Source organism: Denticeps clupeoides, chromosome 1 (genome assembly GCF_900700375.1).
Source record: "Denticeps clupeoides chromosome 1, fDenClu1.1, whole genome shotgun sequence".
Lineage (NCBI taxonomy): Eukaryota > Metazoa > Chordata > Actinopteri > Clupeiformes > Denticipitidae > Denticeps > Denticeps clupeoides.
The window spans coordinates 17,502,639-17,520,744 of record NC_041707.1 but is presented as its reverse complement, the minus strand read 5'-3'; the positions used below and the strand labels follow the sequence as shown (position 1 = coordinate 17,520,744).

The 18,106-nt window shown below is 42.5% G+C and overlaps 1 protein-coding gene across 1 annotated transcript; it reads right to left on the bottom strand.

Annotated features, from left to right (window-relative positions):
• Positions 1-15,351: 15,351 nt before the first annotated feature.
• On the bottom strand, positions 15,352-16,719 carry gadd45ga (growth arrest and DNA-damage-inducible, gamma a). The gene is made up of 4 exons (XM_028997554.1): positions 16,593-16,719; positions 16,373-16,474; positions 16,078-16,288; positions 15,352-16,001 (listed from the first exon to the last, which is right to left on the bottom strand). Exons 1-4 carry the CDS (start codon positions 16,640-16,642, stop codon positions 15,888-15,890), a joined length of 477 nt encoding a protein of 158 aa, XP_028853387.1. The 5' UTR covers positions 16,643-16,719; the 3' UTR covers positions 15,352-15,887.
• Between the last annotated feature and the right edge of the window lie 1,387 nt (positions 16,720-18,106).

The window sequence follows — 18,106 nt, the reverse complement described above, 5'->3', positions numbered from 1 at the left end:
GCATAAGCTGTTTGTCGCACCAAAGATGTTTTCTATAAAACGGATAAAGAGCTTATTCTTTTGCCTGAGCAACATCTTTTGTCAAGGAGTGTTGTACCCTAGATCATTGTTTTTAAGACTATGGACTACTAGCAGAGGTTTAATGACAAATGAGTATAATTGTGTCCTCATCAGCGTGTTGCTTTCAGTCACTGGGGCTTCCCCAAAACCATTGGTTCTTGCATCCATGCATTGCAGTTCAGCAAGACTGTTTTTTTCCCCCTGCTGCTTCACTCCATATTTCTGTGGGTGTGTGTATTCGTGTGTGTGTGTGTGTGTGTCTTTCTACAGTCCCTTACTGTTCACGCAGCAAGTGTGCAAGTAGTGATAGAGTTCAGGGATCAATAAAAGTCCAATCGCTGTAATTAAAAGGTCAAAGTAGGGGATATGGTTATTAAAGGCCTGAAGGACTCTTAGGGAAGATGTTTAGTGGTGATTAAGGCACTGGGAAGTGTGCTGATAAATGAGGGGTTGAGTGTGTGTGGTGATTACAAAGGGATTTTGCAGCAAGTTTTTCCTGATGCCCAGAAACGGAAACAACATCCTCTACATCAAAGCCTTTAGACACTTTCAAAGGCTGCTCATTATACCCACTGCTACAAACCAGTCTACTTAAACCCTTTATGTTTTTTTTTTAAACGGAGACATTGCAGGGAATGCTGGGGTGGCAAAATATTCTCATGGACATGTAAATATGCAGAATTGCTGTGTATTTGTGCATTTTCTGTGGGATACTTCATGAATTTTGGGAATATGCATTAGAGTAGAACTGAACAGTGCTTTATGGTAGCAGCCTAGTGGGTTACATCTATAAACCAGATGACCCAAAAGATGCTCTGGATAAGGGTGTCTCATAAATGCCATAAATTCACTGTTACTCGCCAGAAAATTGCGCTAAGATCATATTAAATTAATATATTTTTAGATGAGACATGTACAGACTCTACAACAATGTTTGGTTTGAAACCCTGATTGTATGGGTCTGTTTTCTGAAGAAACTGTAATTACTGTTATTGAAAGTGCCTGGTAAACCACCAAAAGATGCATAGCGCATCCTACGTTGTATCAAATGATTTAGTTGAGAGAACAGTCATGACCTTCACAGGCGCGTGTGAACACTGCCGGGGAAGTGGTGGCCTAGCGGTTAAGGAAGCGGCCCAATAATCAGCAAGGGTGATGGGATAAATGCAGAGGACACATTTTACGGTGAGCACCGTGTGCTGTGCTGCTGTGTATCACACTGACAATCACTTTACTTAAGAACAATAAAAAAATCAAAGCATTCACCATAGAACATAATGTGCATCCATACACAAAAGAAAAACAAAGAGCGGGGGATAAAATGTATACACTGAAGTAGCTAAAGAGTAAATCTGCTGTAATCTCTTATAAGACAAACAATACAATTGAGTTGAAATCAGGCTCAGGCTCCATTGGCTTTGTTTGAGGAAGGAGTTGGTGTCATTTGTTTTGAATGCTGTTGATGTTTTCCCACAGTGCTGGACAGAGCTTTTGTGTCTTCTGTTTGTGTGGCGCAGTAATCCACGCGTCCGGATTAACAGCTTGTGCATGGTGTGTTTATATCTCTGGCTGGCGCATTACGATCACCTACCTGTTCGGTGAAAACAGAGCGGGGAAAAACATGGAAGTCCCCCCTACTTATGCCATTTAATTTGAGCCAGCTTGTGACCGCATGCGTTTATGGGGGCCGGAGAGCTGTCGCTAGGGAGGTTACGGGGGATTATCGCAGATTCTCCTCAGCAACAGCGTGTGCTCCAGAGGTTGGAATGCAAACACCCACCCACCCACCCACAAACACTAAATCCTATGGGGACCAGTCACAGGGCAGCAGTTTTAGAACAACATCCTAAAGGGATTTCAAGGAACCTTTGAGTGTAAACAAACATGTGTGTTCCTGTGCATTTATGTGTCTATATTGTAGTAAAAAAACACAAAAGGTAAAAATAGGCTGTATTTTGTTCACATAATTGTGTGTGCTATACTCTGCATTCTATAGTTCTATGTAAACTGCAGACAAAGAAAAGGTTTTGCCCAATGGTCTACGATGTTTCTCCTTTTGTTTTTTATTTAAAATCTCGTACATTGAAATGCTGTAGCAACGCACCCGGAAGGCACAAATCGACTTTGCGGCGTTTGTATCAGGGTTGTGGTACAGAACGCATCGGGCCCTGGGTGTCTTCAGGGCGGCGCACAAAGGGGCCTCTTGTGCCGGAGTCCCAACAATCGCACATGTGTGTGCGCGCCTGCGCGCTGGGACACCCCGCTCGTCCGGTTGGGCTTCTCTGACGTCCTCACCGGGGGCCTTTCTGCGCACTTCCATAAAGGCCACAAAAAAAAATGAATAATAAAAACATATCTTGCAAATGAGCTGTGGTTAGAAAAGTCAAGTAGAGCATTGGGTGTAGATGTGCCCACTCTCCCTGATAAACACAGAGCCACTTTTACGTCAGAAGAGCCTTCAGCCACCAAACAAAGAGGGTAAAATGAATACAGAATTAGAGTGGAACACAGGCCTGGATGCCTGGGCTTTGGGGAGGTTGCATTAACGAGGTATGAGGCCACAGAAAAAGGCATCATGTGTTCCAGTTGCCCCAGAGCAGGGACACCGCACACATCCTCCTGATGGAGATGTTTTTACTGACCCTTAACCCAGACTCCAGGCGAAATGTATTACAAAACCGTGCAGGGCCTCACATGCAATACATTTGCATGTGTCTCCACTCTGTTGCATGCACTAAGCATAATGTTTAACACCCTAATGCCTGCCAAAACTGAGGAGAAGCTCTGCAAAAGCAGCCTGGGGAAGTATCTTTATTTTTAGTCTGAAATTTCAGCACATGTACTATAATGTACTGTATATATGTAAATGTACTGTAAATGCTTTATAAATATTTTAAAAATCTTGATCCTCTCTGATGCATATGAACGTAAGACAAACACATGCATGGTATGTATGTAAACACAGTAAAATCCGTCACAAAAAGCGTCTTTCTCACTGTGAAAAACATGCATTAGGACTCAAAGACAAATAGTTGGTTGGCATTCATGCTTATTAAAGAGGGGAACTTAGATGGATTCTATATGCAACTATTGAACTAATATGGAACTAATACAAATGACAATTATAAAATTGCAATATGTGCAGTGAAAAAAAAGACAATATGAAGGTGAAAAAAAAAAAAATCTGTATTGTATGGCAATTTTCTGCCCTTATTAACGACTCCAATAAGTTAATGATTCACTGAAGCGTCTCTTGCTCATGTGTTAGGCCCCTGGAGGTCCAAAAATAATTTGCACTCTCAAAATAAGTTTGCTCTTGCTATTCCTTATTCCGATGTGATAAGTCTAGTGTAGAAATAATCAGAATAAACTGAGGGCAGGCTATGAATGCCACTTTATCTTTGGACTGGGCTGAAACTGATCAAAGCCCCATGACCATGTAGCTTGGGAATGGCAGCCACTTGGACTGTAACTCAGTGAATCCCTAGCAGGGATGTGGCACTTTGCAGTTACTCTTTGCAATCTAAAATGTAAATATGTGAATGCTTGTTACATCTTCTGAAGCTCTTCACACTGCACCTATGTGCTGCACTCTGGAGACAAGCTGGAAATATCTCTGTGAGAGTTTACAAGTCATGCAACTGGCAAGCCTGACACATCACGGCACTGTGTCTCTCTATAAAGACAACTCTTTAAAAAGAGAGCCGCTGCTTGATTGCATCTCCTCAAAACTCTGACACACACTTATCGTGTGGCCACTCATATGATCAGATTCTACTATATGTGTGCGTTAATATTAAACCCTACGCCATGCGTGCCATGACTCATCTCCAAATGGAACCGACATCCATTTGGGGAAATCTTTTCTTCTGAATGCTTAATGACACTGCTGTTTAGAGCGGCCATAAAGCTTGTTGCGCCTGTAGACTTGCTGAAAGGAGAGAATGCCACCCTCGCCTATTTCATGCGTGTTTACAGAAGGACAGAAAAAAAAGAAACCAAATCTGTTTTACAGCAGCTGTCGCGTGCGGGCATAACGAGAATTTAATTCCAGACATGTGGCGCTACCTGTCCAGCTGAGATTTGGAGATTTCACGCACACAAAGGGCAGCTGCTGCAGCTCTTAATGTAAGAGAGCAGGAGGTAGAGAGGGAGAGAGAGAGAGAGCAGAAGGAAAAGAGAGAGAGAGAGAGAGAGCTGGATGGGTGTTAACTGGCACCATGTGTCTCGTTGCGTCAAAGCCAGAGACAGGCTGGTGATGCAGCTAGTCCTGGTGGGGTTTGATGGTTATGACACACATCACAATAAATCCTCTATAGTTGAAATTGCACTGCACGTCTCTTCAGTCTGGAAATTTGATGGACAACAGTGACTTTTATCCATAAATCTTAGTAAAAGACTGATTCAGACTGATTATTGACATAATATTTCACATGTAGCATGGGGACATGTCTGTGCAAGGAAAAATAAAAAGACATAACATAAACTGTGCATAATATATTGCATTTGAACTGTTAATGCAGAGTATATTGCCTTAACTCAGGGCAAAGGAAGGGCACAGACAATACCACAGGAATAGTTATTAGATGACGATTATGCACGTCTTTGGGATGGAAAAGTATGTGACATAGTTTATGAATAAAAGACACTAAAAATGTAGACAATTTTAGGGGGAAAATGTCTACATTTGGCACAACGAGCCTTTATTTTGCACAACCACCACAGGGTTAATAAACCAGCAAAACAATTCAATTTTTTTGTTTACTTGACAAGCACATTTTACATGTGAGCCAGTTCGCATCATACATGCCCGGTCAGTTATTGGACTGCCGGACTCCACTTAGCAGAATATACCTGTCTCGCACTAGTCACCACAGTATGTTTAAAACACACTTTATGGCCAGAAGACACTCAGCATCTACTGCCGCTCGGTGCAGGTGGTGCGGTGACTCAGAACTGCCTTTGATGTTCTTCCTGAGCCCAACGTCACAAGTCTTCATACTTCTTTGCTTCTAATGTAAGACCAATGTCCATGCGTGGTAGGCAAATAAACAGGGTTTTACAAGACAATTCTGTTTTTTAAGACTGACAGTATGTTGGGAAAGGAACAAATAGACAGTTGAGAACTGACATGATAGACACGTGCAAGACTTTTAAAGGCTTGTGTAGTTGAAATTACTCCTCAATGATGTTATCATCAGCTAGTAGTTCATTTAATCTGCGTGTATGCATTTTGTTTATATTTAAATAGAAAATGCTCAACAACGATCACAAAAAACAAGATTTCCTATTATTCCCATTATTCCTATTAACAAAACGCTATTTTGACTTTTGTTACATCAGCATCATTTATCAAGCGTCACTGTCATGTCTCATTCAAAAAGTAAATCCCCAGCAAAAAAGGATCAAAGGACCTTAAGATCTTTTCTCATAACTTCAAAGGTGAACACCTTTCTAGTGTTAGCATCTGAGCAAAGTCTGGCATTTGGCTATTCACTGCTGCAGACAAGAAGGTGATTTAAGCATGAAAAGACTCTTTTCCACCTCTCCCTCCCTCTATCTCTGTTGCTTTTGGGGCTCTTCCCAAGCCCTCGTTGTCTGTGATCGAGTGAGAAGTTATGACTATATGATGAGTCACTGGACTTTCCTGCCGATCCTGTGTGATCTCACTGAGATTGTCAGATCCCCTTCGTCAGCTCTTATCTAACTGAGTTTGGGTGAGAGTGTTTCTTGCGGTGGAGCCATCTTTAACTGGCAGTGCTGTCCGGTCTCTGTGACCCAAAGTCAGGGTGAATTATCGATGGAAGAAGGAAAAGGACCAAAACACACAGTTTACCATACAGCTCACATGCCTGAGCCTCTTAGAAGCAACATTTACTTTTATGGCGTATGGCAGACCCCCTTGTCTAGAGCAACTTACAATGAAACTTTTGAAAAGTATCAGCCTATTTTTATATATATATAAAAAAAGTCTCAGTTCAATACAGGCTTAAATCAGATGAAACATAGTTAAAAACAATAAAATAATATAAATTATACAGTATAGTTTATTTTTCTGGCTGTAGGCCAGGCATACTTTCAATACATAGAAATAAAATAAAAGTAGTAAAAGTAGGAATAAAGTCATGGCACAATTCTTGTTTTAAATATATGTAATATTATTAAATAAATAAATCTGCAGTGATCAGACAGATTGTTGCTGTCAATTATAAATGAAATTATTCATCTGTGAATCCTGTGCACAACAAACTTTGTCCAAAAAAATATCTATTAATATCTATCTATCATGTGGGGGTGTTCAGGAAGTTTATCTGAAACTTCACGCCACAACACACTCTCATTCGTTCACTCAGTCCATCAGAAACGGGCGGATACCCAGGCACACGCAGGTCAGCTAGGTGGCCAACGCTCGGCCAGATTCCTATCAGGCGTGTGTTATGACTGTAAACAGAACAGATTGGAGAGCAGACATGAAACATGTGGCATTCCCCCCCTCTGCTCCAACAGACTCGCTCTTTGTTTGGACATACAGAAGCGTGGTCCTTTGTTTCCTTTCAGTCACATCTGTCACTCATAGTTTAGATGACAATCTCAGGTACACATGGCGTTTGTAGTGCAGGTAGCACAGAATCGGCTGTAAAATCCGTATGCTCAACGGTGATTAGGAGAAGCCAGATTACCATCACTGAGCTCAATATTCCTGTGTGGTATTCTGAACAAGGAGCCATTCTAAATTGTGCTTATGAGAATAAACACGATAAGCGTAGTGAAAGTAAAGAAATGACAGCAAAGGAAATATGATGCAGCCTATATATATTATATATATATATAAGTGCAAAATATATTGTAAAACACTTGCTTGTTGAAGAAAACAGTCGTGCTGGTGGTTCTGTGCAGGTGTTTGTGGTTTCAAAGCTGCAAAATGTGGACACAATGGATAGGACGGTGTGTGGAACTGAAACACATTGTTGCTGCTTCAGATACGTTTCATTCACCTTCTAGATTTGTTTTCTTCATCTACAGCACTTCCTTTGACATCTGCTGTATGTAGCAGAAGCAGACTGCCATGGATGCTGCTAAAATGTACTGCAACAGCCAGAATGCGTCTGAAGAGATTCTGTTGTCAGCGTAAACACTGTGTTTGCTGCCATAAATTGGATATAATCTAATGATAAGATATTGTTCCCTTAAAAATACTTTTTAATAAGTAAATATAAATAAAAAAGAATTTGTTTAAGAGATTTGTGGTTCCTGTTGGATGGATTGTAAATCATGTACTCTCATCCACTAATCCTAATCTTGAAAACTAAATCCTGAAAACATCTATAAATAAAAGAAATTACTTATGCATTCACTAGAATAACAAAAAAATTCCTCTCAATAATGATCACATACATTTTCCAGGGTTCTCTTTATTATAATGCAGCAGATATTGACAATGAACCATACTGGCCCATAACTTACGTGAACACTGCTTTTGTTGGATCAGACACAATTAGATTTTTATTAAGGTCTTGAAAGTATTTGCTTTGTCTCTGCCTTTATTCTTACAAATAAACCCACTTACACCTTCACCGAAAGAAAGAACAAAACTACACCCTTCATTCTTACTGAAAATGCCTCTGTGAATAGGCCAAGGTCAGATTTCCAGCTTGTCTTGGATCGGCAGCTGTCACGCTGCTCTCTTTCTACCATTTCTTCATCTCTTTTCCCCTTTCCCCTCTGTGGACATTTACCTTTCATTTTTCTTTCTCTCTCTCTGTTCATCTTTGACAGAGATGTCTGGTTGGATCGGGCACACGTGCCCACTCCCTTTTCTAATCTCTTTAGGTTTTAGGGGCCCCAGAGGCCCCAGGGCAGAGTGAGGCAGCTGTCGGGGTGCCACAGCTGTCCATCTCTCTCCTTATTTCGCTTACTAAACTCCCATAAACCTCAAAGTCAATGTTTCTGCAACAGTTAGTATCACCATATGTGCTCAACCAAAGCTCAGCCAGAATATGTGTAAAATAAAACTTTTTGTAATGAAAACATTTGCCAACAATAATTTGACTTACATTTAAACAGGAGAAGACAACAAAATACAATGGAACAAAGTGAAGAAGTCATACAGAAGTACTGCATGTTTCTCCAAAGCAGTGGTGGTAAGGAAGTGGATCCCGAACCACCAAGGTGCCACTGAGCCGGGTTCCATCCCCACACACTGCTCCCCGGGTGCCTGTCATGGCTGCCCACTGCTCACCAAGGGTGATGGGTTATTTCACAGTGTGCACCATGTGCTGTGCTGCACTGTTTCACAGTGACAATCATTTCAAGTTGTTAGAGGTCAGGCAACAGTGTTGCAAAGATTACAAGTTACCCTGTTTAAAATGTGATATTCTTACAATATAAAATGAATGTAAAAGTTAATGTACATTTGATATTGTATATTACTTTGGAAATTAGGAATTAATATTCTTAACTGTTAACCATTGTGAAAAAAATGTAATCTGGCAACATTGACTACTGCTTAACTCCTTTCAATACTTAATACTTTTCCAGCAGACCACGTTTGATGTGACATCACGGTAAGATGAAATGGTTGAAATAAAAATGGCTGTAATCAACATATAATCACTGCTATAATCATCATCTCCTCCATCTTGGTTTCAGAACCACTTTAATGCTTTGTTCCTATTGGTGGTGTGACAAAGCATCATAGCACGCAAAGGTTAAAAAGCTGATGTTGATGTTAATGCAGGGGTGCCCAACATTTTTAAATGCCAGATCCACTTGTCAAATTGGCTATGTGCCAAGATCAAATAAAGAGCCATAGCTATTACTCTTTAGCTATTACTCTATTATTACTCTACATAGTTAACATGCACACAGAACACAAGATAGTCATCTGTCATTGTGGATCTGTGCTTTCACTTGCTTATTTACATTTAAGCAAATGCAGATATTAAATGTAATTTTTTTGTAAACAAGTATCGTAACTCTGTAACATGTAACTCGTTATTCCCCAACTCTGGCTGCCAAAAGACCAAAAGCAACACTGAGGGAGCCACCGGAATTTCTGGCAGTAATATATTGTGTACTACTAACACTCTATGCATGGACTGTGGAATTGGGTTAAGGCCTGGCTTAAATTAGCAAAAAAAATATCACATCATGTGTTATAGTCTGACCAAGGTTGAACCAAGGTTGAACTTTTTGGGAGCAATTCGAAATGAACAATTGGTGCAAAAACAACACCATACCCACAGTGAAGCATGGTGATGGCAGTGTCTGTGTGAGTGTCTAACTCTGATGACTAAATGTGCACCTGACTAATGTCTTGCACCTGCCATGGGAGATCAAAGGCTATGTGTGTTTGTGTATGTGTGTGTGTGTGTGTGTAGGTGGGTGGAGAGGTGGGAGGTGGGTTGTGTGTGTAATCAGGAACTACATGGACTGTCTACTGCAACATGTCCAGGCAAACACCAAACTCTTTGCACACGTTCATCCACAGACTTCTGCACAGGCAAGTTGCTCCATTTACACACACTTTCATGCTGAGGCACATGCAGACACACACTCACCAGTGTCTGAAAGGCACCATATGTGTTCAGCTGCAATGAAGGGCTGTGTTCTAAGTGGATGGTCTGTGTGTGTCTGATGTATACCATGCAAATGTATAACCAGTGTTAGGATCCTGGGGAGGGGGGACACTCAGACCAAACACTGTTCTGGGTTTAAGCGGAGTCTACCAGCGCTCTGGGCAACTGTGGAACTCAATAACCCCATCTGCCTGAGAGAGCGGGAGAGAGATGAAGAAACAAAGGGACACCAACAAGGACAAAAGATTTTGAAGATTTTTGAAGATTTTGCAGGCGCAATGGTTTCACCCCCCAAAAAATCAATTACAAGAAAAGTACAAGCTCAGCTGCATTTTCTCTTAAAAAACACATAAGGTGGAATGCATGGATCAGCATCTGTCTGTGCTGCAATGTGCACCTGATGCCACCACAAGCCCCACAGGGGACAACCCTGGCCTGTGCTGTAAATAATAAATGGCAATAAGAAGAATCAGGTGTACCCTTCAAGTGCAACCATTGGACCTTCCCTGAACAACCATGCACTCTCAGCTCTATGATGATCTAAAGCTCTATGATGATCATGTGTGAAGTTAGCAATTCTATATTATGTGGGGTGTACAGTCACATCTTGCATACACATGTTGCTGTTTCATTATCAGAATAACCCATCCCAAAAAAGCTTAACAAAGTGCACAGATAAATGTTCAAACTTAAACTAAGCCGAATTAAGCAAAATGCAAATCCACCAAACTGCAGCACTTTGTATACAACTAATAAACAAGCACTGATGGCAAGCATTAATAAATGCAAAATCTGATCTGATTAATCTGATCAAGATACCCACTAATGCATTAAACGTAGCTGCTGCGCTACAGATTTAGGGAAATCTTTCACTTTAAGTGCTTCAGATTTTGCCTAAAAGTGTTGATGTGCACATGTTTACCACATTTTTCATTTATATGAATAAAATATATATTTATATAATTTTGTACAGTCCCCCTGATTTGTCACTTTGTTTTGAGTGACAGAAAATGGACGCGCTGGACAGCATGATTCGAGACTGAACGTGCACAATGAAGTAGCATCTCCTGATCGCTTTGAGATTGTGAGATGTTCTTTCTTTCTTTCTTTCTTTTCTTGCTTGCTTTTTAAAAACATAAAGGCAGCTGCATCCCCTGAGTGAACTGTTTACCCAGCAAGCAAGTGAGCATGTGCAGGCTATCTGCCCACAACACACACACACACACACACACACACACACAAACACACTCAACTCACTCATACACACACACACACACACACACACACAAATCTGACAGCCAAACACAGACACACAGCTCTATACCTTTACACATGTGATGGATGCATTTTGACAGACACTTTCCCTAATTCACAGCAGATGAAAAATGTGTATTTAAATCCATAAACCTTAACACTTTTGGAAGCAAACACCATAAACTCATAAGTTATTACCATACTAATCTGAACATTTATTGCACATATTGTTTGGATCACACGTCACAATGGCAATTTTGGTGAACAATAAATGAAGTTCTTCCTGGAGAGATAAATCCATTCATATTTAACCTCTGGTTTGGATAGATAGCAGTGAAGAGGAAGAGTCACAATTTTCACTAAATTGGCCCACAGTGCTTTAATAATTAATATTATTTTAATGCTACAATAACATTGTATTATGTTGGCCAGTGAAATGTTTCATAGAGCATGGTGTTTCCCAATCTGACCCATTTTACCAAACTTCACCCTGTACTCAGCATGTGAGGGTCTTTTTCACAGCAAAAGTCAAAACAAGGTTAGTAAAGTGCACAATGTTTTTCAAAAACATGCCAATAAACTACGCTGCCTGCTGAAGCAACTGCAACAATCCTTCTCGACCAATCACAGCCCTGTTACCACCAGCAACAACTCAATCCGACCCGCCCCTTCAGAGTGATCGGCTCTTATTGGCTTACTCTGCTCTGTGCTGCGGCAGGTTCCTCCCCCCTCCATTTGCTCATCCACACAGATTAGGTAACATCATCAAAACAAAGAGCCCCCCCCCCCTCCACCCCTAAATTCTACTTATAAAAAAAACAGGGCTATTTTTCTCCTACAGGAGGGGAAAGTGTAGTTATTGAGGAGAGTGTTGGGGAAAAGGCCGTCGTTGATTCCTTGTTGCCAGGGTCCAGGGCAGATATGATGTGATCTTGTGAAATACAGTCTACACTACAGCTTTACACACACAATTGCATCAGCTCAGCCCAATAGGTCCAAGTCTGTGAGTTTCACCAATAAACAATAAACACAGGCATGTGGCCTCATTTTTCTCCACTTATTTCCGTGCTTCTACACATGTTGACTTTAAAACAAAGAAAGTTAAAAAAAAAAAAAAGGTAATAATGTGCACAAATTAGAATTTGCTTGTTTTACATTTACAGCATTTACCAGATGCCCTTATCCAGAGCGACTTACAATCAGTAGTTACAGGGACAGTCCCCCCCAGGAGCAATTTAGGGTTAAGTGTCTTTGCTCAGGCACACAATGGTAGTAAGTGGGATTTGAACCTGGGTTCTTCTGGTTCATAGGCGATTGTGATACCACTAGGCTAGTTACCTCATCACGGTCTCTGTGGAGTTTAGAAATGAAATTTGCACAATAGAAGACACATGATGAGCTCAATACAAAACAGTTAGCCCAGCTAGCACCAATAACGTTCTTCAGGCCTCTGTACAACGAGGTGTTCAGTGAAGCTGCATTAAATCACACTAGAAAAATACAAGAACCTTTGGTTTTCTTCAGTTCGTGGAGGTGTTTCTTCCCGTTTCACCCCACAAACTACGTGATAGCTAGAATAGGTGCGCAGCCACCCGAGTTGGCTGGCGCTTGTCTGAGAAAGGGCATTAAATCGCCCTCACTGCAATGCCCCCACTGCCTGTCTGGTGACTGCTCTGGATGCCTCACATTTCTGTGAAACGCCACCCTCCACCCAGCCCCCCCCTATAAGGCCATCATTTAGCATTCTCCCAGCAGATGCCCTGCGTCGTCCGCTGCAGCCAATGGCCCAAGTATCTAAAGCATGCAGAGACTGGGGGTATTTATGTCTGGCCCTCTGTGGTGGCTTTCATCTTCAAATGGCCACATGATGCGTGTTAGATATGCTATCTTAGTGTTGTGAATAAACCTCACACGGAATGGGGCGTGGTCCGGCGAGGGATGCTGGCCCATTAGAACCGCGTCCCTGGTGTCCCAGTTAACTCAAGCACACTTTACGGAATGAAGGTAATAATGCTCACAGGCAAGCAGTGAGTGGTTGTGTTCATTTTGCTCTGCCTGCTGAGCCTCTCTCTGATGGAACACTAGAACTCTGTGGGACAGCAGGTAAAACAATCTCACTTAGTTCTTTGTTTTCTTCATATATAGGGGGGGGGGGGTGACAGCTTTTTGCAATGTAGCATGTCAGAGGCTCTTGGGACCATATTCATCACAGCACACACAGCACTGGGACATTTGTGCCCTGGTGATGGAGAGCTATTTCAAGAACATTTGCTCATCGTCATTCTTGTCACAGCTTACATAAAGGGAGTCGGGGCCATTAGAGGAAGTGCCTCTAATATCAGTGTACTGTACTGCACCGAGGTACATCTACAGTACAGAAACTATGTGTCTCTGTCAACTCTGCCTCGACTGAAAAATCTGATTTTGAAAGTGATTGTGACACAACGAAATGTGCCCTCTGCTTTTAACCAATCACCCTTAGTGAGCAGTGGGCAGCCATGAAAGGCCCCGGAGAGCAGTGTGTGGGGACAGTGTCTTGCTCGGATGACTGTCTTTAGTTTGTTCTTTTACATTTCAGACACCCAGATGATGAATTTTAATCATGCTTTTATAAACAAAAGAAGCACATATTGGGATGATTGACAGCTCATACACACCATACTACAGCGTAGTCTAGTGGGTACCAGTAGACCCACGGCCATAACCAAACCATACATGCACCTACTGACAGTGATTATGCCAGCAGCACACTCAACGCAATCTTTCGCAATGTTTGTAAATCATTATTTTATTAGTACATCACCCAGTCCTATTGGTCATGGTGTATATCCATTTGACTGTTTAATTTCCTGTAACATCGTGTTGAAATATGCAGATATTTGTACTTATAACAGTATAAAAATATGTCATATCTTGACACACATTGATCCGTACATGCACTTACACAACATGCCACAAGCTGCAGCTTTGAGGACCGAATTTATCTGTCTCTAGCCATCCATTTCTATGCTTTCTCAGTTTTTGTTTCAGGTGCACCTGCTAAATGCAGATGATTTTTGGATCAGAAGATTATGCCCATTGCAGGCAGTGCAAAAAGCACACAACTCTGTTTACTGTAACTGCATTTTAAACACTCCAAACTCACACCAGACGAAGACTTTATCACTATGTAATTGATCATAAGAGAGACAGAGCTATGCTCTTGATCTATGAAGTGATGTTTGTTCCACATTAAATGCAGCAGCACAGGATGGGACCAGACAGTCTGAGCATGTGAACCCATTGAACCCTTAAGATGTAATTTCACCACTCTCTTATGATCCAATACATTTGTTGTAATGTGAAAATATTTGCATTAAATTACACATTCATGTCTTAGCATTAAACTCAAGACATTGGAGCTTCAAAATGTCCAATCTGAAATCTCTCTTTGTATTCACATGCTTATTATTTCCTGCCTACATATGTGTATTAGGACGCACGTTTGTTTATCAAAGGTTTTTTGGAGCTGATTACTTTGATTTGATGAAATTTGGTTTTATGTACAGTACAGGCCAAAAGTCTGGACACACCTCTTCATTCAATGTGTTTTCTTTATTTTCATGACCATTTACATTCGTAGATACTCACTGAAGGCATCAAAACTATGAATGTGGAGTTATGTACATAACAAAAAAGGTGAAATAACTGAAAACATGTTTTATATTCTAGTTTCTTCTAAATATCCGCCCTTTGCTCTGATTTCTGCTTTGCACACTCTTGGCATTCTCTCGATGAGCTTCAGGTCGTCACCTGAAATGGTTTTCCAACAGTCTTGAAGGAGTTCCCAGAGGTGTTTAGCACTCGTTGACATCTTTGCCTTCACTCTGCGGTCCAGCTCACCCCAAACCATCTCGACTGGGTTCAGGTCCGGTGACTGGAGACCAGGTCTCCACTTTTTGTTAAGTACATAACTCCACATGTGTTCATTCATTATTTTGATGCCTTCAGTGAGAATCTATCAATATAAATGGTCATGAAGAGCAACACAGGTGTGTCCAAACCTTTGGCCTGTACTGTACATAGTACTACTGTGGTGTAGTATACACACACACACTCTAGTTTCCAATGTGGCCTATATCTCTATATATTTTTCACATGCATATTTGCATGCGTTACATGTATAAATATTGTGTTTTCTGGAACCTGTTTTTTGGAACCTGCTGACGTGACCCCTGCCATGAACTGCACATAAAAACCAGCACATAGTGCACGCAAACCAAAACGATGACATGGGTTTTTCCCTAGAACACGATAAGCTCTTATGTCCTTGTGAGGACAGCACATATTTGCATGGAAGGCACTTCTGTAGCTCCTGCAAACTGTTACAGTAAGCAGAGGGGTGCTCAAGTTGTAAAAGGTCAACAGCTGCATGCAAGGGAGAAAAAAAAATAAATAAAAATGGTTTTGCACACTCAAAGTTGAGAAAGAAAGTTTTATTCATGTTTTCTTCCTGATTTATTTATACATTGAAACAGGTCCAGCATGTTGACATTGAATGACAAGATATTGCCATTTACAAGACACACAAAATAATGTTCAGCCACATTAACTCAAGGACTGCTCAAGTGATGTCACTTGTAGACGTAACCAAAACCAGTTCCACAGCACATGTGTGAGAAGCCCATGTAACGCCAGGATCCTTCCTGTAGTTCCACTGGATTTCCAGACCATCTTACAAAATCCCTTCTTTTCTCATCCATCTCTCCGGAGTCCGTCATTCTTCCGCCATCCATGCTGCACAACACCCAAACCGGGCTCTCAACCAACCCTTCTGCACCTCTCAGTCCCGTTCTCAGCACCAGCTCAGCGCACGGCGATCAATCACCTCCACGAGGGTTCTCCACACTGTAACCCTGCGAGAACCTGCAGCAGGGTTCTGCTCGCGCGTGTCCTCCAGCGGCAGGGGTATAATCCCACAACAAGATATTCTTCGAAAGCAAACGTCCCAGCCTTTCAGCGTTCTGGGAGAGTGACCGTGGGCACCCACTCATAAACGCTGCGACTCTCCACGCAAAACAAGCTCAGCTTCTCCAGGGCCGGGTCCTTCCACATGCCTTCACCAGGGTTCTGCATGGAAAACAGAGGAGTTCAAGGGACAAGTTCGTGGTAGAGCGCCAGGTGTACGTTCGATTACGGCACTTACCGTCACCAGAATGCAATGCGCGTCCTTCTGCTCCCCGGACTCATCGCCGCCCACGAGGTCGGCGAGGTGGCCGATGTCGTTCACCCGCACGATGTTGATGTCGTTGTCGAAGCAGAAGGCCTGGATCAGGGTGAAGTGGATCTGGAGGGCGATGTCGTACTCGTACTCTTCGTCGGTGGCCAGGACGCAGAAGGCCACGCTGTCCGGGTCACTGCGGATCACGCGAGAAAACGCCACTTAGACCACCGACCAGTCCGCTGCGTTGCGTCTGATGCAGAGTGAAGTTGCAACTTACACGTTCATCACTTTTGCGGACTCGTACACCCCGACGGTCAGGTTGTCCTGCTTCTTAGCAGAGACCAGGAGCTCCTCCAGCGCCGCGCCCATGGCGTGCATCCTGCAGACAGGAAAAGGTGCCGAAACGCTCAAAAACGCGCAAGAGCAGCTGCTAAAAACACCCCGGAAGCGCACACACCAAACACAACGTAACGCTGCACAGCGGCGACGAGTCTCACCTGTCGCCGCTTTCCGCTCTCTCCTGGCTACGGATCTCCTCAAAAGTCATCGTTCTCGGCCGCTTTTAATCCGCTCCGCGCTGCTCAGCCGGTGCTGCTCGCCCTTAAATAGCGCCGCCGCGCCGCTTCTCGGCAGTGGGCGGAGTGTTCTGGGCGGCGGCGCTCTGATTGGCCGCCTCCCGGGCACGACGGCGGAGGTGGGCGGGGCAACGGCGCTGCTCGCAAAGTGCCCACGTGGGCGAGGTTCGGGGTGCCCCCGTGGCGCTGCAGTCGTGCGCAGGAAAGCCGGTGTAAGTGGGAGCGTCACGGGATCAAACGCCCGCCTTTATGACACGACGTTAACATTTGGCGGAATTAGTCAAATGACATAACGCGTCGACTAATACAGCTGCTACAGGCCGTAACTGTGCAAAGGCGTTACAAAGCACCACGCCTAGGTGAAAAAAGTTAAGTGGGACTTAATTTTACTTACTTGGTATTTTACTATTGGTGTCTGCTGTGTCAGTTTACCCCCAAACTTTACGACCATCGCCGCGTTTCACGTCTCTCCGACCTGAGATTGTGTTGTTGAGGCCCTCTACTGGTTCATTAATACACGTGGTCAGGCAGCTACTGAAGAATGTTTTTTCTCACAATATATAAATTATATATATATATATATACACACACACACACACACACACACACACACATATATATATGATTAAGGTGTACACGTCACAGAATTCAGCATATTTGGTAAAGAAACGTAAGCTAAACCCAATGTTGCTCCAGCCATATCAGATGAACATCAGTCAATGACCTTTGATCTCATTTTGCGCAGCAAGTGTAATGAAGCACAACACAAAGTCACGATTTTATCCAGCAATGTGCAATCAGCGGTGAACCTTGCTGATGTGCTGCTTCACCTCATGAGTGCGGACACCCACAGCACACCACGTTTCATGTCCCAAGGCAACATCACTCATCATCATTTGAATAATTACTGTAAACATTCTACCGGTTCATATTTACCGCTTTTGAACAGTTTGTTTTTGATATCGTTTTTCATCTCAAGTTCAAGTGAGATTCATTGTCATTTGAGCTACATGCAGGTTAGACAGTACAAAATGAAATGAAACAATGTAAAGAAAGTTATGGACTGACATAATGTGCACGTAAAGTGCAAACATGGGACACAGGCAGTGCAAGATCAACATTTAAAGGCAAGCAAAACATGTAGACAATAATGAAGACAGACAGTGCTAAACCAGTGAAATGAGTGGAATGTAAGGTGCCAAGTAGAACTGGTCCAAACATACCGCTGTGCAAAATGGAAAATACAACATTAATACATTCTAGGAGGTTGTGCGTGTGTGTGTGTGGCAGTCCAGACCCTTAGCGGTGGCCTGTGGAATGAGTGGTGGCCTGTGGAACTATCCACTAAGGTCTTATGGTTTGTTAGAATGTTTAATGAAATGCAGCTAAGATTCGATAAGATAAGATGATCCTTTATTAGTCGCACAGGGAGGAAA